At 43.6% G+C, this 21527-nt stretch overlaps 1 protein-coding gene across 3 annotated transcripts in view; it reads left to right on the top strand.

Moving 5' to 3' along the window:
* Window positions 1-21527, top strand: part of BICRAL (BICRA like chromatin remodeling complex associated protein) — an 82224-nt gene that overhangs the window by 42545 nt on the left and 18152 nt on the right. For all 3 annotated transcript variants that reach the window (XM_079780865.1, XM_079780867.1, XM_079780866.1), the window contains one exon: window positions 2763-4436. In XM_079780865.1, the coding sequence (XP_079636991.1) occupies window positions 2763-4436 (1674 nt within the window). The remainder of the gene's footprint in view (window positions 1-2762; window positions 4437-21527) is intronic.

The following is a 21527-nucleotide window of genomic DNA, read 5'->3' as shown; positions in this document are numbered from 1 at the left end:
ACTTCTCACGCAGACCACCGGGTTCTGGAGCCCGTATTCTCAAGTTCCAGGAGCATCCACACAGAAGCCTGACCTGGGGGAAAGGGGTCCAGCCTGGAGACGATACCCAAATCACTACATTGAAGCCTATGGTTCTCCAAGTCCTAAATGGTGTCAGCTGACCGAGACCACATTAGTCCCATTTCAGCTACTGATTGATTGGGGTCAGATGAACCAGTCTCGGCTTTTCTATGTAGTTCTTTGCATCATCTACCCCCCAACTCCTGTTAGCCTAGGGCTGAGAATCTCTACAGTTTTGCACATTGGACCACTCATTCTTAATTGATCTACTTTTAATTTTTTTCTTCACTTAAAAAAAATTTAATTGTATTTAATATATATATATCATAAAATTTGCCATCTTCATTTTAAGTGTACAGTTCAGTAGCATTAAGTACATTTACATTGAATTCACCTTATTTTAAATAGCTATTGATTCCATTTTTTTTAAAACAAGAGAACAAATTCACTTTTATTTATTTACTTTTAAATACATTTAAATCCCTGAGGGTTACAGCATTACATGGATTCTGTGTCCAATGACCTTAGCAGGAAGGTTACTTTGGGACTTGGCTCTAGCCATGCCACTGTTTGCATGAGCATGAGTTCCTGTCCCAGGCTGCTCTGGTTCTGTTCGGTTTGCCACCAGGAGTCACTGTGTTGTTCTCTGCCTTATCCACATGACCACATCTCGTGTCTAGGTAGAATTCAGTTTCATCTCCAGCATAAACACCTTCAACTTTAAGAACTGTGTGTGCCCTGGCCCGGTGGCTCAGTTGATTGGACCATTATTTCATACATCAAAAAGGTTGTGGGTTCAATTCCTAGGTTTCAATCCCTGGGTGGAGAGGGTTCAATCCCTGGGTGGAGAGGGTACCAAAGGCAACCAGTTGATCTCTCTCTCTCTCTCTCTCTCTCTCTCTCTCTCTCTCTCTCTCAGAATCAATAAAATAACATAGCCTCACCCGGCCAGTGTGGCTCAGTGGTTGAGCATTGACCCATGAACCAAGAGGTCCCTGATTTGATTCCCAGTAGGGGACGTGCAGGAGGCAGTCAATTGATGTTTCTGTCTCATAGATGTTTCTCTTTATCCCTCTCCCTTCCTCTCTCTCTAAAAATCAATAAAAACATATTTTTTTAAATTAACCAATTAACTGCCACGATATTTTGAATTTAATTAAAAAAGGTCTGCCGCTTGCGTCTATAGACGCTCTGGAGTACAAACGGTTAAAAAAAAAAAAAGCAAACGATGGTGGATCAACAAATCATTGTGTGTTTTTTCCTCTCTCTCTCATCTTCTCTCTCAAAATAATTCCAGAGACCCCACTTATAGCCAGCAAAAATGCCCTTGGCCCTGGCCGGTGTTTCTCAGTGGTTAAAGTGTTGGCCCACGCACTGAAGTGTTGTGGGTTTGATTCCCAATCAAGGGCACGTACCTGGGTTTCCAGTTTGATCCCAGCCCGGTTGGAGTGTGTGTGGGAGGCAAGCAATTAATGTGTCTCTCACATCGATGTTTCTCTCCCGCCCCCCCTCTGCTTCCACTTCCTCCCTTCTACTCTGTCTTTTTAAAAAAAAATAAATAAATAGAATAAAATATCCTCGGGTGAGGATTAACAAAACAAAACAAATTTTTAATGGCGTTGGACCACAGCCTTCCACACCCGTTTGCCATTGTAGAAGTCCTGTTCCCAGCAGGCCTCCACAGGCTCCCAGATGAGGGATGGAGTCCGTATCTTTTACAAGCTTGACATGTCCCAGGAAGAACTGCTGGACCGTGAGAATGCATCTTATTTATGAGTGACTGTGTTCAGTTCCCTTCGTATGCCTATATTGTTGTCTCTAGTTGGAATATTCCTTAAGGACAGAAACAAACACATAAGAGGGTGTTTGATAAATAAATGTTGATAGACTTGCTTTTGATTAGGATGCTGAAGCAGTTTCTAAAGCATTCTAATAAGCTGATTACTTCTAGGAAATCAAATGACCATTTATTCATTTTATGTAGGAAGCTAGTTTTTCCTGGACTGGTCTTGCCTGGGTGGGGAGGTTAGAACTGGAGGAGTTTTGAGAAGCCTTGAAAGATAGGGCTGAATCTGATGCCTTCTGGGTCTCTCATAGAACAGCACTTTGAACTCCCAAAACTCACTTAGACTCCCATTGTACAAAGGACTAGACATGGCCATCTCCTCGATACACACCCACCCCAGCCTGAGTTGCGCTTAAGCCTTGGACTGGAAGCAATTCTGAAAATTAAAGTCTGTGCCAGTATCTCAAAAAAATGAAGCTAGCCCTGGCCAGGTAGCTCAATTGATTAGAGTCTCATCCCAATACACCAAGGTTGTGGGTTCAATCCCTGGTCAGGGCACATACAAGAATCAAGCAATGAATGCATGGATGGGTGGAACAACAAATCATCATGTGTTTTTTTCTCTCTCATTCTCTAAATTTTTTTTTAATGAAGCTAAACTCCAGATAGTTGTCAGTATGTTTCTGTTATTTATCTGTTTTCTATAAACTGATTTACCAGAGCAATTAATGTATATAATTGCAAAAGTAATGTTCAACATCATGAGAAAGGAAATGCAGTATGAGAATAAGGTGAGCAGTTTGGTTCAAACTGCCATGTTTATTTGTATTCAGAAGTGAGATTAATTTTTTTTATAAGAATCTCTTTCAAAGGTTGGATATGCCATGTAACATATTGCTTTCTTTTTTATTTTTAGAATGCTGATCCTAAGTCATCCCTCAAAGCTGTGAGCAACCAGCTTGGAGAAGGGCCCAGTGATGGACTGCCACTTTCCAGTAGCCTTCAGTTTCTTGAAGATGAACTTGAGTCTTCTCCTCTTCCTGATCTCACTGAGGACCAACCTTTCGACATCCTTCAGAAATCCTTGCAGGAGGCCAATATCACTGAGCAGACGTTGGCAGAAGAGGCATATTTGGATGCCAGTATAGGTTCAAGCCAACAGTTTGCACAAGCTCAGCTTCATCCTTCTTCATCAGCATCCTTTACTCAGGCTTCTAATGTTTCTAATTACTCAGGTCAGACGCTGCAGCCTATAGGGGTGACTCACGTGCCTGTTGGAGCATCGTTTGCAAGCAATACAGTGGGTGTGCAACATGGCTTTATGCAACACGTGGGGATCAGCGTGCCCAGCCAGCATTTGTCTAATAGCAGTCAGCTGAGTGGTTCTGGTCAGATACAGTTAATTGGGTCATTTGGTAATCAACCTTCCATGATGACTATTAATAACCTAGATGGATCTCAAATCATATTAAAGGGCAGCGGGCAGCAAGCCCCATCCAATGTGAGTGGAGGACTTCTGGTACATAGACAGACTCCTAATGGCAACTCCTTGTTTGGGAACTCGAGTTCCAGTCCAGTAGCACAGCCTGTTACCGTTCCGTTTAACAGCACAAATTTTCAAACATCTTTACCTGTGCATAACATCATCATACAAAGGGGTCTTGCACCAAATTCAAATAAAGTTCCAATAAACATCCAGCCAAAGCCTATCCAGATGGGCCAGCAAAATACGTACAATGTGAACAATTTGGGAATACAGCAGCATCACGTGCAGCAAGGGATCTCTTTTGCCTCTGCAAGCTCACCCCAGGGTTCAGTAGTTGGTCCGCACATGTCTGTGAACATCGTAAACCAACAGAACACAAGAAAACCAGTCACCTCACAGCCAGTGAGCAGCGCTGCGGGGAGTATCGTCATTCACTCTCCCATGGGCCAGTCTCACACCCCCCAAAGTCAGTTCCTCGTACCTACAAGCCTTTCCGTCAGTTCCAACTCGGTACATCACGTCCAGACCATAAATGGGCAACTTGTTCAGACTCAATCTTCTCAGCTCATTTCTGGCCAAGCGGCCTCAGAGCATGTAATGTTGAACAGAAACTCTTCCAACATGCTCAGGACCAACCAACCGTATTCCGGACAGATGCTGAACAACCAGAACACCGTCCAGCTGGTGTCTGGGCAGACGTTTGCTGCCTCTGGAAGTCCAGTGATAGTCAATCATGCCTCCCCTCAGATTGTTGGTGGACAGATGCCCTTGCAACAGGCATCACCAACAGTCTTACACCTGTCGCCTGGGCAGAGCAGCGTCTCCCAGGGAAGACCTGGCTTCACCACCATGCCCTCCGTGACAAGCATGTCAGGACCTAGTCGGTTCCCTGTTAGCTCATCCAGCACTGTCCATCCTAGTCTTGGGTCTGCGGTTCAGTCGGGTGCATCAGGCTCAAACTTTACAGGAGATCAGCTGACCCAGCCAAACAGGACTCCAGTACCGGTCAGTGTGTCTCATCGTCTTCCAGTTTCTTCTTCCAAACCTACCAGCACCTTCAGTAACGCCCCTGGAGCAGGAACCCAGCAACAATTCTTCTGTCAGGTATGTTCCCTTTATCAAATGAGTGCTTGGATGATTACAAAAGGGAAAAGTGGAGTTTGTATTTTAATAGAATATAATGTTCATCCTAATTTCCTGATTTATGATTTATTGTCTTTTTTCTCCTCAATGAAAATTTTTTATCCAGCATAGCATTGTGGTTTCGAGTGAAGACTCTAGAGCAGTGGTTCTTATTAGAAAGGTTGAGAACCACTGCTCTAGAGTCAGGTTCATGGATTTGAATTTGAGCTTTTTGACATGGAGCAAGTCTTACCTTAACTTACTTCTATAGACTTAATTTCCTCATCAGTGAAATGGACATAATGCTACTACCACCCCATGGAGTTATTTGGAGGATTAAATGATAGAACCCACATGAAGCACTTAGTCCCTGGCAAATAGCAATTATTCAATAAGAAGAAAATTGATATACAGCAGGTCCTTGAATAACATCGTTTTGTTCAACATTGTTTTGTTACAACGATGAGATGCTGTAGGAACTTAACTATTGTTTACATCAATTAGCCTGTGGAAAAACTGGTTTCATTATATGTCGTTTCACTTAAAGTCACAGAACCTATTGACAACTTTAAGTGAGGACTTACTATATGTACTTGGTTGAATGTATTATGGGCATTTAAAATGAATTCTTATTTTAGATTATTTATTAACACATCATATAGCAGTGGTTCTCAACCTTTCTAATGCCGCGACCCTTTAATACAGTTCCTCATGTTTTGGTGACCCCCAACCATAAAATTATTTTCGTTGCTACTTCATAACTGTAATTTTGCTACTGTTATGAATCGTAATGTAAATATCTGTGTTTTCCGATGGTCTTAGGCTCTACAGCAGCGGTTCTCAACCTGTGGGTTGCGACCCACAGATTGAGAACTGCTAGCTGGGTCGCCTAAGACCATTGGAAAACACAGATATTTACATTACGATTCATTAACAGTAGCAAAATTACAGTTATGAAGTAACTTAGGCGCTACAGCAGCGGTTCTCAACCTGTGGGTCATAACCCACAGGTTGAGAACCGCTGCTGTAGAGCCTAAGACCATCAGAAAACACAGATATTTACATTACGATTCATAACAGTAGCAAAATTACACTTATGAAGTAGCAACGAAAATAATTTTATGGTTGGGGGTCACCACAACATGAGGAATTGAATTAAAGGGTCGCGACATTAGAAAGGTTGAGAACCCCTGTCATATAGCAAGCCATTAGACTATGCGCTTGGTGGAGAAGTTGTGGTTGGCTCTTGGGTGCCAACCAGAAAGGCTCAGGGACCCAGTGTGACTCAGTGGTGAATAACTGGCTTGCACTGGGGGGATACATATAGAGGGAGGGATGCAGGACACTGTCATTTGACCAATACCGGAGTCTGCTCTTACCACGCCATTGTGTAGGTAAATTACAGTGGGCCATCAGCTAAACCACATGAGGATTAACTTCCTTCTTTCCTTCCTTCCTTCCTTCCTTCCTTCCTTCCTTCCTTCCTTCCTTCCTTCCTTCCTTCCTTCCTTCCTTCCTTCCTTCCTTCCTTCCTTCGAGGGTTATGTTTCTGAAGAGTCTCATGCCATCAGCTTTGATCCCTTACCCCCATCTGCCACCCTAACTTTTGGTTCCCACTCATTCTGAGCGCATTCCTTAGTTCCAGTTACACACCTGCTTTCACCCCACAGTCTACCCTCTCAGTCCTCCGTTTCCACTGCCTTGCTCCTCCACAGTTAGAGGTATGCAAAAACTTCTCTGTACCACACACATCGATATTGCTTAAACTGTATGCCTTTGATTTAGTAATTCCACTCAGAATCCTAAGGAAGTAAAGATTATTTATGATCAAGGATGTTTAGTGTATTACTTTTGGTATCAAAGGGATGTATGTGTGTGTGTGTGCGTACGTGTGTTGTGTGTATGTGTTTTAAAATAATGTCAGACTTATAGAAAAGTTGCAAGAATAGTATAAAGAATTTTTACAAACCCTTTACCACAATCTTTTAGGGTTAATTGCAGGCATGATGTCCTTGACCCCTAAATACTTTGGACTTCAGTGTTTATTTTATAAAAACCGAGATATTTCCCTACATAACCTTACTATAGTTATCAAAATCAAGAAATCAGCTTTGAGGAAGAAAAAAAGAAATCAGCTTTGTGCAATATTATTATCTGATCTACAGACCTTATTCAGATTTAGTCAATTTTCACAGTAATATCTCTTTTAGCAAAAAAGAAAAAATTATTTTGTGTTGTTTTTATGGTCCAGGATCCAATCCAGGATTACTATCTAGTTTTCTTGTCATATCTTTGTCTGGAATAGTTTCTCTATCTTTCTTTGGCTTTCCTGCCCTTTATATTTTTGAAGAGTACCAACTAATTATTTTATGGAATGCCCCTGAATTTGGGTTTCTCTGATATTTCCTCGTGATTAGATGTCGGTCATACAGTTTTGGTAGGATTGCCACAGAAAGTATGTGTCCTCACAGCATGGACTTGTCCTGTTACCAGTGATGTTACCTTTGAACACTTGCTTAAGATGGTGTCTGATGCATCTTAATAAGTCTCTTCTGAGAAATACTATGAAACTGGATATCCAGTTGCTCATCAAATTTGCATACACTTGTTTAAGTTCCCATTGATAATTCCTCATTGAATCTGTTATTACTGAATCAGCTATTATTATGATGGTCACCAAATACAGATTTTCTGATTCCATCATTTGTTCTGCATTAATTGTGGGCATTGTAATCTAAGAAAAAGCTTTTCCTTCTCCCCCTTTTACTTATATGTTTGTTTATATCAGTATGGACTCATAGATTCTTATTTTATTCAATGGGTTATAAATTGTTAGTCATTTATTTTAATGCACAGTTTATTTTATTTATTATTTTTAAAATATTTTATTGATTTTTAGAGAGAGAGAGGAAGAAGAAGGAGGGAGAGAGAGAGAGAAATATGGATGTGAGAGCAAAATATCGATCAATTGGCTGCCTCCTCTACCGGGGATTGGGCCCACAACCTGGGCATGTGTCCTGACCAGGAATGGACCCCGCAATCCTTCTGTGCACCAGACGACGCCCAACCAACTGAGCCACACTGGCCAGGGCTTGATGCTCAGTTTAATTTGATAGCCAGTGGGCACCCCTCCAAATTGGCTGCTGGTCTTTGTGACATGTTTCCATCATGTTTTGAGCACGTTCTTTAATTTCTGGCAGAACAAAATGTTCCTTGTTCATCTTTTACTGTGCCTGCCTCTACCCTGGAATCAACCATTTCTTAAAGGAGCCAATTTCTTTTTTCTTTTTTAAATATATTTTTATTGATTTCAGAGAGGAAGGGAGAGGGAGAGAGAGATGGAAGCATCAATGATGAGAGAAAATCATTGATTGGCTGCCTCTCACACACACCCCTCCCCCCCCGCCCCCCTGCACTGGAGATCAAGCCCACAACCTGGGCATGTGCCCTGACTGGGAATTGAACCCGACCTCCTAATTCACAGATCAACAACCACTGAGCCACACCAGCTGGGCTAGTTTCTAGTTTATTTATCCTATGCTATTTTTGTACAACTAAGCAGATACATATATATTTTCTTGGTTCCTCTCCTTTCTTACTCGAAATAGAGCATACTATAGATACTTGGCAAAAAAATATTTTCTAAAAACCCAAATGTCTAATAATAGGAGAATGATTGGGTATGATGAAGAACTATGTAGCCATTTAAAATGTTTTCAAAAAATAAAGATTTGGGGAAAGGCTTACAAAATAATTTTAAGTGCACATTTAAGTATAAAATAAAGTACATGTTAAAATGTAAAATTTTTAATAAAAAATTTGTTTTCACTTTTAGAAAAATGATGGGGAGAGACAATGTGGCAAATTAAAAAACAGAAAACCCTTTTGCTTACAAAACACCCAGAAACTTGATGAGAAGGAAATGTACTAAAACATTAGCAATTCTCTGGGTGGTGGAATTATAGATTATTCTTTTTTTCTAGTTTTAAAAACTCACCCCTCATAGAGCAAGTGATACCTGGACAGCATTTATCAAACCATTTTTGTGCATTAAAAAAAAATAAGTAAAGCATGCAATTGGTAAAAATTAAAAACCGTTCCAAAATAGTGTAAAGTGAAAAGTCCGTCTTCCTTCCCCAAGTTTCCCTCCCAGGGGCCAACACTGTTACTAAGCTCTCTGTATTTTCCCAGAGAACACAAGCACATACAAGCACCACTTGAGGATAATTTTATATCAGTGTGCATTGATCCGCTTTAGGTTTGTTACTATAATAGCATAGTCATTTCTTTTCCTTCCTCTAAACAAACAACGCTTCAGTGGGGAAGAAATATCTCTGCCTCCCCAAAGTTGCAATTATCCAACGGTAACAAGAAGCCTACATGGGCAGCTCCAAAGTGACCTGTGATTTTCATGCCAAGAAAGTGTTGGGCACTGGGTCAGTTGCATGATGTCAGGTGTGCTCGTGCTGTGGGCTTTGCGGAGCGGCTGGAGCAGCAGGTGTGTTGGAGTAAGGTCGCAGCCTTGGGTGCGGCATGAAGGACCGTTGAGGTGTCCACTGGCATTCTAACTCCAGGATAGCCAGCGACACTAACAGCAACTCTTCTACTTTATAATTTCAGTATTACTTTCTTTATAGAGCATATAATGAAAAAAATACCATAATCAGGGACCTTAGTGTTTGTCTATTAGGGAAAATTTAATTCAGCAAGCTTTGATACTATAAAGGGTTCATATTACAGAGGAGTAAGTTTTTTAAATACAAACTTAACAGAATCCTTTGTTGGATTCAAAATTCAGCTTAACAATAACCCACAACCTTCAGACCAACTTGGATTCAAAATTCAAAAAGCACAGAAAGGTGTACACTACAGTGAAAATTTTGCCTCCTTCTCCTGACCTCCAGCCACCCAGTCGCTTGCAGGCAACCAATGTAACCAGCTTCTTGTAAACTTAAGTCTTCACCCCATCTTTTGCATCATGAAAACTTCCAGACCCAGAAAAGCTGGAAGAATACAGTGAACCCATCCACTCACCTGCATCCATCAGGTGTTCAGGTTTTGCACCATTTGCTTGATCTGTGGGTGTCTGTGTCACTGTACACCCGGACACACACGCACATATACTTGTTTCTCTGAATCATTTGAAAGTAATTGCAAATATGAAAGTAAATCAGCCTCTCACCCATGAACTCTTAGCCCTAAATACTTCAGCAGGTATCCCCTAAGAACAAGGACCTTCTTCAACACACCCATGATATCACTATCACACCCAAGAAATGTAACATTACTCTAATAAAAGTACCAGATTTCTCCCATGTGGGCCAATAATATTCTTTATAATAATGCTTCCCTCTAGAAACCAGTCAGAGAGCACTGATTTCATTTATTGTCATGTCTCTTTAGCCTACAGCAGCCCAGGTCAATGGTGGAGTAGATTGGCCCACGGTATAGAGTTATCTGATTGTTTCCTTGGGACTAGATTCAGGCTAAATGGTTTTGGCATGACACAATGTGGTTTGTCCCATTATCAGTGATTCTGAGTGTGATCACTTGGTCAGTTGGCCTCCACCAGGTTTCTCCTCAAGGTACGCGATGTACCTTGTTTCCTTTGTGAGGAAAGGACCACCTGCCTGTCCTGTTCCCAGCCTCTCACCCAGTGATGTGAGACGCCTTTGATGATCCTCACCCAAACATTACATTAGTGGTTGCAGAATGGTTTTCTAATCATGGTATCCTCGCTATAGTTACTGGATGAGGTATTTTTCCATAAAACAGAACTTTTCCTTTCCCTCCAGTTTTTTTTGTTTTTGTTTTTGTTTTTAGTAACACAGGGGATTTTTTCGCCATCATTTAAAAACTTTCTATTATGGGGAATTTTAAACATGAATAAAAGTAGACAAAATAGTGTGATGAGCCCCACGCTGTCAGCTTCAGTGCTACCAACTACTCTTGTGTTGTCCATACATACCCCAGCACGTTCCCATGCCCAATGTTGTGTTGAACCTAACCCAGACCTGTAAGTTTGTCTGTAATACTTATGGTATATCTCTAAAAAAGATCCTGTGTTCTTTTGTACTTAATGTGTTGTGCTCTATTGCTTTCACTATCCTTTTTGATGTTTAAGTTGTGCCAGATGTGATCAGTGGGGCCTGCATAAGCCAGCTGCTGTACTTTTCACATGTTCCCATCTCCTGTGAGCACTTGGTGACGCAAGATGTAGGCCTGTCTTGTGATTGCTTTGCCTCAGCATTTCTCCAGGGAGCCCTTCGAACTTAAATCTCTTAATGCAGAGAGTAATTTCCAGGATTTAAACTTTCTTGTAAATGGATTAATATGGGAAAGTCAGTGATTAAAGGAGGAGATTTACAAAGTAAACGAATTATTTTAAGTCCAAATCTCCTTGGATCACAAAAAGATTTAGTAGCTTTTAAATTCCTTGTGAATAGTACCTGCCGAGCTTTGGGTACTAATTGCTGGGAGTGATCACAACTGAAGTCTGCAGCCCGCCTGCCCCTCTCTAACTCCCTCCCTCCCCCGGCTCCGCCCGCCCCGGCCTGCTGTGGGACCAGTCTTCAGACACCCAGACTTCGAAATCTAGGTGTCTGCTTCCCCTCCCCGTCTCAATCTTTTTTTTTTTTTTATTGATTTTTTACAGAGAGGAAGAGAGAGAGGGATAGAGAGTTAGAAACATCGATGAGAGAGAAACATCGATCAGCTGCCTCCTGCACACTCCCCACTGGGGATGTGCCCACAACCAAGGTACATGCCCTTGACCGGAATCGAACCTGGGACCCTTCAGTCCGCAGGCTGACGCTCTATCCACTGAGCCAAACTGGTCAGGGCCCGTCTCAATCTTTAATAAGTTTCCAAACCCTACAAGTTTTTCTTTGACTGTCTCATATCCATCCTTTCCAATAATAATGAAAGTCATGATCATATTATTTTGTGTGTGAACATAGGTTTTATCTCTTTATTTTTGGTTTGTAACAATTGCTTTTACTTTTTTAAATTTATCTTCATTGTTGAAAGTATTACAGATGTCCCCTTTTTCCCCTCAATGACCCTCTCCACCCCGCCTTTCTACCCCACCCCCAGGCCTTCACTGCACTATTGTCTGTGTCCATGGGTTATGCATATATGCATATAAATTCTTTGGTTAATCGCATGTTATTAACAACAGGTAGTGTCAGGGCTACACATATTTCTAATCCTTACCTTGGGGTTACAAGTAGCAATGCTGTTTCCATTTCACAGTCAAGGAGATGGAGGTTCAGAGCATGCTGGTAAAGGCAGACTTTACATGCTAGCTGTCTATACCAGCGATTTTCAACCTTTTTCAGCTCATGCACACATAAACTAACTACTACAATTCTGCAGCACTCCAAAAGATATATTTTTTGCTGTTTTGACAAAAAATAGGTATAATTTTGATTCATTCACACAGATGGCTATTGTTGTGTTAGCTGTTGTCATTTTTTAATTTTATTTGACGGCTATTGTTGCGTGGGGAGCCGGCACGGCCATGGCATACTCAGCCCCAGGGCGCCTTATGTGCCGCGCCAGCTCAGCCGAGTGGGGGCGATGAAAGGATTAGGAAAGACAGACAAGAGAAGGAAAGCTGGGACTCGGTGGGACGCTGCTTCCCTGATGGGGACCCAGCAGCGCCACGGACTACAAGCTGTGTCTTTATTTTATAGCCGATGCCACGAGGCACAGTGAGGGCGTGGTCAAGATGTTTACAGCATTCTGGTGGGTTTCAGTCCCACTCAACTACATGCACCTGATCAAGCTTTGTTTACTTGCAGCCTATATCACTCAGGCATGTGGGGCCACGTGTTCGGACCATAGGTTCACACTCACAACTACAGCTGTTGGCTCTAATTGTGCTGGGAGAGCCCTGCCCTCCAAGTTGGGACTTGCCCGTGGCCATGAGAGGACTGTGCCCTCTCGTCAGTCCAAGGCTTGAACCTGTCCAAACACTGTAGCTGTGCCCCACATTGTTGTGTTAGCTGTTGTCATTTTTTTATTTGACAATCTAAGGGGAAAGAGGTCAGTGCCCCTTACTAAATAGATGTTTAGTGTGGCAGAGGCATACCAGTTGAAAATGGATGCTCTATACTGTACTGCTTTCCATTTATCTTCTTTTCTACATTCAAACGCTGAGCTAGACTTTAATAGCCCTGGCCGGTGTGGCTCAGTGCATTGGGCATTGTCCTGTGCACCGAAAGGTTGCTGGTTTGATTCCCAGTCAGGGCACATGCCCGGGTTGCAGGCCTGATCCCCGATAGGGGATGTATGGGAGGCAGCCGATCGATGTTCAGCTCTCGCATCAATGTTTTTCTCTCTCTCCCTCTCCCTAAAAATAATAATAATAATAATTTTAAAAATTAAAAAAAAAAGAGAGAAGGGACTGCAATATATTGGAAGAAACAAGAATTGGATTAGGAGTCAGCACTCACTTGAAGGTCCTGCTTTGCCACTGACTGGTTTGTGGTCTAAGTTCTTACTTAATTCTCTGAGCCCTAGATTTCTGTCCTTGAAAATGAGGAACCCTAGCTGTGCAACAGAATCACCCAGGGAGCTTTTTAAATATATGGTTTCCTGAGCCTCACCGCCATAAATTCTGATTTAAACGGTCTGGAGAAAGGGCTCTAGGCGTCAGCATTTTTCAAAAGCTCCCAAGTGATTCTCAAGTGCCACCGGGAGAGAGCTCCTGGGCTCCACGCATTCCAAGGCCCATTCATAACCCAGTCAGACAGCTGTGACAATTGTCCGGGTGATTAATCTGCCTGCGCTCTCGTCGGAAGGCCGGATTTCCACCACATTAATCTTCCTAAAACATTGGTTTGGTGACCTGAACCAAATCATCTGGGAGCTTCCTGTTGCCACAGGAGAGAGCACAAACCTCTGCCCACCTGGCGGGTAAGGTTCTGCAGTAGGAAACCCTCCAGGTTAGGCAGGCTGACCCCATTATGCCTCATTGTGAGCCTCTGGCCTTTGCTGGTGGGTATTCATGGAAGGTCCTTTCCCATCAGGTCTAAGTGCTTCCCCTCCTTCAGGGCCCCACCCAAAGCCCCTGGGAGAATACAGCCTTTTCCCATCTTCCCTTGATTTCTTCTCCGTACTTTTTGTTTGTCCTGCCCATGAGGTGCCTAATTGCTTGCTGTGCTAAATGTGTCCTTCATTGACTCAGCCAGTCAGTGCCTGCCATGCCAGCTCTGGGCCAGTCCCAGGGACACTGACCTGCTGCAGGGCGGGAAGCAGACAGAGAGCCCGCAGCCAGCCAGGATCGCAGCCTCTGCTGGAAGTGGTCCGGAGCGCAGGCCCTGGAAAGGAGCCTCTAGCAGTGAGATGCTTGGGAAAGGTTCCCTCGAGACTGGTTTTTGACCGAGACCTCCGAAGGGCGAAGGAAGACTTATCCAGCCAGAGAGGGCCTGAGTGAAGGCTGTCCAGGCGGTGGGAACTGCAAGTGCAAAGCCTGGAGCGGAGCCCATGGTCCTACAGAGGCGGGAAGGAGAGCGTGTTCCGCTGAGGTGCCCGTCATCCAGGACCCGTCTGCCACCTGGAGGAGCCAGTGTCATAATCAGCATGAAGTCATGAAGACCTGGTCTAGCCTAGTGGCAGGAGGGGTGGTGAGGAGTGAATGGATTTGAGCTGGGTCAGACAGAACTTCCACTTGTTTGGCTGTAGTGGAGGAATAAGGATGGCACACAGGGTCCTGGCGGGGACACCAGGTTCACTGAGATAGAGCGTATGTATGGTCTGAAGGGAACTTGGGAGTTTAGGATGTGTTTGTCAGGTCCAAGGTACCTGTAAGACAAAGTTTCATGGTTAAAGGCTTTGTATACCAAAGCATCCAACCAAGATAGGAGCTGACATGGGATCCATCGGCATGTAAGTTGTCATCAGAGCAGCGGAGGTGAATGAAACGATCAGGGAGAGTGTGGAAGCAGAGAAGGAAAAGCGCTGGGAAAGAACCCAAAGCACCTCGACATTTCGGGGATGGACACAGACAGAGGAGTCCACAGTGAGACTCAGGCGGTTCCAGAAAGGAGGAGGAAAACGAACAGGGCAGCACTTTGGAAGCTGAGGAAGGAGAATGTTGCAGGTAGGAGGAAAGAGGTCCACGGAGTGAAGTGTCTCTGAGAAGTACGTGGAGGTCAGGATCGAGACGTTGCTGACGGGTTTAGCAATAAGGAGGCAGTAGCTGACCTTGGTGAGGCTTGTCTCATGGAGTGCTAGGTGCAGAAGCTCATTGCAATAGACCGGGAGAGAGCGGGAGGTGTGGTAATGAGTACAGACAACTTTCAGAAAATGAAGGTAACAACGGTAGCTACACGGATGTGTGGGGATCACCGGAATTATTTTTTTAAGAAACGGGAAAGGCTTGAGTTTTCTTCATAGCCAACGGAGAAGGACATGAATTCGAGAGCACTGGTGGGATTCTTTGTAGGAAAAGGGGATGCCTCTTCCATTGTAACTAGAGAAGGGAAGGATGAAAGCCAGTGCAGGTAAGGTTGTATCTTTGAAAGTTAAAGAGTTCTCGCCTGGCTTACAGGTTTGAAAATAATGGAATAGCATTCAGTGGAAAATGAGTGAAGGAGCTAGCTAGGGGAAAGAAAGGGTTGCTGGACAGGAAAGAGGGCCCAGCTGAAGTTGGACACCATAATTACAGGGCACTGATCGGATGTGTTCTGTGGGCCTGGGTGTTTTCTGGAGGGTAAACTTACTTTATTTTTTAAAAAATCTTTATTGTTGTAAGTATTACATATGTCCCCTCCTCCCCCCCCCCCCCGCAATCAACCCCCTACCCCCTTGCCCCAGGCCCTCACCATCCCACTGTCCATGGGTTATGCATATATGCATACAAGGTCTTTGGTTGGTTACCTCCCACCCACCCACCCTCCCCTGCCTTCCCGCTGAGATTCCACACTCTGTTCCATGCTTCCATGTCTCTGGATCCACTCCGAATGAATCTCAGTTTACTTTGTTACTTAGATTCCACATATGAGTGCAATCATGTGATACTTGTCTTTCTCTGACTGATTTATTTCACTTAGCATGATACTCTCCAGGTCCCTCCACGCTGTCTCAAAGGGTAAGAGATTCTTCTTTTTTACTTCTGCATAGTATTTCATGGTATAAATGTACCACAGCCTTTTTATTCACTCATCTGCTGATGGGCACTTGGGTTGTTTCCAGATCTTAGCTATTGTAAATTGTGCTGCTATGAACATAGAAGTGCATACATTCTTTTTGATTGGTGTTTCTGGATTCTTAGGATGTATTTCTAGAAGTGGGATCACTGGGTCAAATGGCAGTTCCATATTTAATTTTTTGAGAAAACTCCATACTGTTTTCCATAATGGCTGCACCATTGGCATTCCCACCAGCAGTGTACTAGGGTTCCCTTTTCTCCACATCCTCGCCAGCACTTGTCATTTGTTGATGGTAGCCATTCTGGCAGGTGTGAGGTGATCCTTCATTGTCGTTTTAATTTGGATCTATCAGATGATCAGTGACTTTGAGCATTTTTTCATATGCCTCTTGGCCATCTATATGTCCACTTTGGATAAGTGTCTATTTAGGTCCTTTGCCCATTTTTTTTTATTGCATTGTTTGTCTTCCTTCTGTTAAGTTATGAGTTCCTTATATATTTTGGATATTAACCCTTTATCAGATATATCATTGCCAAATATGTTCTCATACCGTGAACTCCCTTTTCGTTTTGTTGATGGTTTCTTTTACTGTGTATAAGTTATTTATTTATTGTATTATTGATTGATTTCAGAGAGGAAGAGAGAGGGTGAAAGAGATAGAAACATCAATGATGAGAGAGAATCATTGATTGACTGCCTCCTGCATGCCCTACACTGGGGATCAAGCCGTAACCTGGGTATGTGCCCTTGACCAGAATAGAACCTGGAACTTCAGTCCTCAGGCCAACACTCTATCCACTGAGCCAAACCAGCTAGGGCAGAAGCTTTTTATCTTTATACTAGAGACCCGATGCACGAAAATTCGTCCAAGAGTAGGCCTTCCTTCCTCCGGCTGCCGGCATCGGCTTCCCTCTGGTACCCAAGACCCAGGCTTCCCTCCTCCGGCTGCTGGCAAGCACCCAGGACCCGGGCTGCTTCCCTTCTCCAGCAGTTCGCAGGAACCCAGAACCCAGGCTGCTTCCCTCCTCAGGCCGCCTACAGGCATCCGGGACCAGGGCTGGCTTCCCTCCGGCCCTGGCTTCATCAGGAAGGACTTCTGGTCTAATTAGCATATTACCCTTTTATTATTATAGACTAGAGGCCCAGTGCATGAAATTCATGCACTGGGGGGGGGGTGTCCTTCAGCCCGGACTGCACCCTCTCGCAGTCCGGGAGCCCTCAGGGGATGTCTGACTGATGGCTTAGGCCCGCTTGGGAGCGGGCCTAAGCCATCAGTCGGATATCCTTAGCACTGCCGCAGAGGCGGGAGAGGCTCCCACCACTGCTGCTGCACTAGCCAGCCATGAGCCTGGCTTCTGACTGAGCGGCATTCCCCCTGTGGGAGCACACTGACCACCAGGGGACAGCTCCTGCATTGAGCATCTGCCCCCTGGTGGTCAGTGCATGTCATAGCAACCGGTCGTTCTGCTGTTAGGTCGATTTGTATATTAGCCTTTTATTATATAAGATAGTCCCATTTGTTTATTTTTTCTTAGTTTCCTTTGCCCTAGGACAGTGGTTGGCAAATTCAGTCAACAGAGCAGCAAACCGCAGCGGCTCGCGAGCCACAGTTTGCTGACCACTGCCCTAGGAGATGTATCCTAAACATATTGCTCCAAGACATATCTGAGATTTTGCTGCCTATAGTTTCTTCTAGGATTTTAGTGGTTTCCTGACTTACATTTAAGTCTTTTATCCATTTTGAGTTTATTTTTGTGTATGGTGTAAGTTGGTGGTCTAGTTTCTTTTTCTTTTCTTTTTTTTTTTTTTTTGCATGTATCTGTCCAGTTATTGAGGAGACTGTCTTGACTCCATTGTATGTTCTTGCCTCCTTTGTCAAATATTGAGTGTAATGGCTTGGGTCGATTTCTGGGGTCTCTGTTCTGTTTCATTGAGCTATATGTCTGTTCCTGTGCCAGTACCAGGCTGTTTTGATTATAGTGGCTTTGTAGTATAACTTGATATTTGGCATTGTGATTCCTCTAACTTATTCTTCTTTCTCTAGATTGTTGCAGCTATTTGGGGTCTTTTTTGGTTCCAAATAAATTTTTGGAGTATTTGTTCTAGATCTGTGAAATATGCTCTTGGTATTTTAATAGGGATTGCATTGAATTTGTAGATTTCCTTGGGTAGTATGGACATTTTAATGATGTTGATTCTACCAATCCATGAACACGGGATATTCTTTCACTTGTTTATATCTTCTATGGATGGTAAACTTTGAGAGGACAAAGACTGAGTTTGGTATTCTTCAGTCACCTTCTCTGCGGTTACTGCAGCACTGTATATACAGTTGATACCCAGATGTCTCAGTCATGGTACTTTGGTTTGCAACTATCAGAAAATCACCCCCCAAAAAACAATAAAATAGACTGTCAAACTACAGCGGGAAGGCTGGGGAGTGTTTGGGAGGGTAAGAGATCAACCAAAGGACTTGTATGCATGCATATAAGCATAACCAATAGACGCAAGACGTGGGCGGGGGGTGAGGGGTACGGGAGGCCGGGGGAAGGTCAGTGGGGGAGAAAATGAGACATATGTACTACTATTTGTAATACTTTAAACAATAAAACAAAATAAAAATATAAAATAATGAATAAAATAAAATAAAAAGAAACTCACCCTAACACACTTCACAAAATAAGGGGAATGTCCAGAAAATACTAGTAGAGTGCAGCTCCTTCTAAGAGTCGGAAACCAGTCTCATGCTGCTCCCTCGGACTCCTGGAGATAGTGTGGCCACTTATCTGTCCTTCTCTGCTGTCTCCCACTCTTCAGCTGGACCAACATGGCCACCAGGCCAGCTTTACGTTATTACCCAGCATGTAACAGAGACTACAAGTGCAGTGGTTTCAGAACTTAGCAATGCATTCAAATCACCTGGCTTTTTAAACTTCTAAAAGCCTAAGCCCCACATTGGACTTCTGAATCAAACTTTGTGATCAGAACCCAGAAACTTTGTCTTTCAGAAGCTCCCCAGGTGATCTTGATACAATCAGACTATAAACTTGCATTAAAGTTGCAAGTTTTTTATTTACCTATCCTCCCCCCCCCTCTAAATTCCCAGGAGAGAATCTGATTGGCCCCTCGTGGTCAGAGGCTAGGGCTGTGGGTGACATGAGTAGGTGGCCATGCAGGGCCTCTGCTGCTCTGTACCAGGTGCGAAAATAAAAAAGACGCCCCTCTGCTCCCCTGGCAGGCGTGGCACTTTTAGATGGACCAAAAGGTGCTCCTTTCCTGGATTTTAGCTCTTCACTCCTCTGGCAGGTATCTCGTCTTGGTGTGTCCTCTAATCTGCTGGCTCTGACACAGCTGTGACAATGGGACATTTCCCAGAGGAGAGTGTGGTTGGGCAGATCCCAAATGGTTTCTCTCATTCAGCAAATGCCTATTGTTGGATAAATATCCTCTTGTTAATTTGTTGTTTATTTGTTTTTAATTTTTACAAGAGTTTGAGTCAAACTGAGGACATATGCCAGGAGCAAGATCTCAGATGCTCCCAAAAAATGACAGTTTTGCAGCTTTTTTATGCATCTGAAATTAAGGGGGAATATAAGAAAGATTACATGAGGATGGGAAAAAGCAAGGTGGGGATTGGATTACAGGATGTTAACAAGACTGTGTGTTCTCTTGAGGGTGGTTATGGCTTACATCAAATGTGTGTTAACCTAGATGCATAAAAACAAAAATAAAAACTTAAAGCAAAGATAAACCTTTTACTAAAACTTTAAGTCTGGGGTGTGGCTACCCACCATTACCTGCCCACTTAGGAATTTATGATCAGATCACCTTGCAAGGATACTTCCCAGTACCCCTTTTTGTTCACAGTTCCCCATTTTGGTCATGAATCAATCTAAAGAACACGTTGATGACCAAACTTTTAGTTGGATCATCTAATTTGTAATTGGCTTCTTTCAGAGTGTACCACAGAGGTTGAAATTGACGTATTAAGTATTCTGATTCATGGTATCATGATAATTCATGGGGTCTAAAAAGTTAAAATTGTACATTGACATTAGCAGAGTTCTTGGAGCCAAGTACTCAACCAAATATCCTTAAGTAGCTTCTCTATTTGTGAAGAAAATACATTCCAAGAGCAGGTCTTCCCTTAGAGTTCAGTAAAAACTACAGAATGATAAATGTTATTTCTGGAAGATTTTCATCTGTGGGCATAGGAATAGGAGAAAGTTGATGACTCCTGGGGAGAGGAGAGCTGGACTGGGAGGAGGGACAGGCCCTGTGACTTATGTTGCAGTGGAATTCATTCACTAATTTTTTCCCCAGTTATAAGATAAAGTTTATTTAGAAAGTCACAGACATGGAAAAGGTGAGCCAGCAGGGCTGTGTGGGCTCAGGAAATAAGTTATAGAGGCACAAGAAGGACCTTTGGAGCTGTGAGGTGCCTGGGGGGAAGATGAGGGTAAGGGAAGGCACAGGCACACTCCAGAGGGAGTGCGCCTCATTCACTCTTTTTATTTTTTTTTAACTTTTATGAGTGTTTGTTTGTTTGTTTTTAATATATTTTCATTGATTTCAGAGAGGGATGAGAGGGAGAGAGAGAGAGAGAAACATCAACGATGAGAATCATTGATCAGCTGCCTCCTGCACGCCCCCTACTAGGGGTTGAGCCCGCAACCCGGGCATGCGCCCTGACCTGGAATTGAACCGTGACCTCCTGGTTTATAGGTTAACGCTCAAGCATCGAGCCACACGGGCTGAGCATGGATAAGAGTTTTTATAAGAGTTTATTTGAGCCAATCTGATGGCATATGCAGGGAGCAAGATCTCGAATGCTCCTCGCTCATTTTCATTGAACAGCTGTTTTCTGTGTGCTCACTGTGGTGCAGGACCGTTCTGGTGCTGGGATAGCGCAGTGAACCAGACAGCGAAAGTCCTGCCCTGGGAATGAGTGGACTGGGAGCAGCCAGTGCACTTCTGGGGACAGAGCGGATCTTTCCAAACATGCAGACCTGGTGAATTAGGGGCTCCACCTGGCCTACCCACCTCCCAACCTCCCCCACCCCCCACAGCATAGCAATTAGATTGACTGTCCTAGTCCCAAGGGAAGGGATGCAGTGAGGAGCCCGGGCAACAGAGGCTGAGAACTCACAGGTGCCGATGCTCAGCACCCACAGGGCCCACAGGGGGCTGTACACACTGGCCCAAACGCGCTGAGAGGAGACGTGCCCTCTGCAGATCCAGCCATGTTTTCAGACACGACCGTGCTCTATACCCTCAAATGATGGCAAATTTTCCAGTGTTGACATTAGATTAGATTGTTTTTGCTTTTGCTTTTTACTCTTCTGTATTGTGAAATAGAACACATTTAGAAAAAAATGCATAAAACATAAATGTACAGTTAAATAATTATAGAGCAAATACCCATCCATTTAACCGCTCAAGAAATAAAATATCACCACAACCCCCAGAAACACCCTTCCGTGTGCCTCTCCAATTTCAACCCCTCTCCTGACTTTTATGGAGATCTCTTCCTTGCCTTTCGTTTTTTCCCCTTGCTTTTCTTTATAGTTTTACTACTTAATGTATGCATGGATTTTGTTTCATTTATCTGTTTAGTAGCTAAGAGTCATTCCAGGTCATGTCCGATAACGAAGATGGAGAGCATTTTCCCAAAACAAAAGGTGTGTGCTCTGAAGCAGTCAGGACGGTGTCCTGTGTCATGTGAATGGTGAACGAGGCGTATTGCACGAAATTCCAAACGTGTCCTGGCCACACTGCCGTCCCTGTAAATTCTGGTTTCTCTATTTCCTGTTGATCTCATTATCCCTAATGCATAGCCTTGCCCTGTCGAATTGCATTACCCCAGCTTTTATCTGTTTTGTTTCTTCTTGGGAGTGGCCCTGAGTGGTCCCCC

This window comes from Cnephaeus nilssonii, assembly GCF_951640355.1.
Source record: "Cnephaeus nilssonii genome assembly, chromosome: 9".
NCBI lineage: Eukaryota > Metazoa > Chordata > Mammalia > Chiroptera > Vespertilionidae > Cnephaeus > Cnephaeus nilssonii.
Note: the sequence above shows the minus strand (reverse complement) of the source record. Positions and strands in the feature narration are given on the sequence as shown.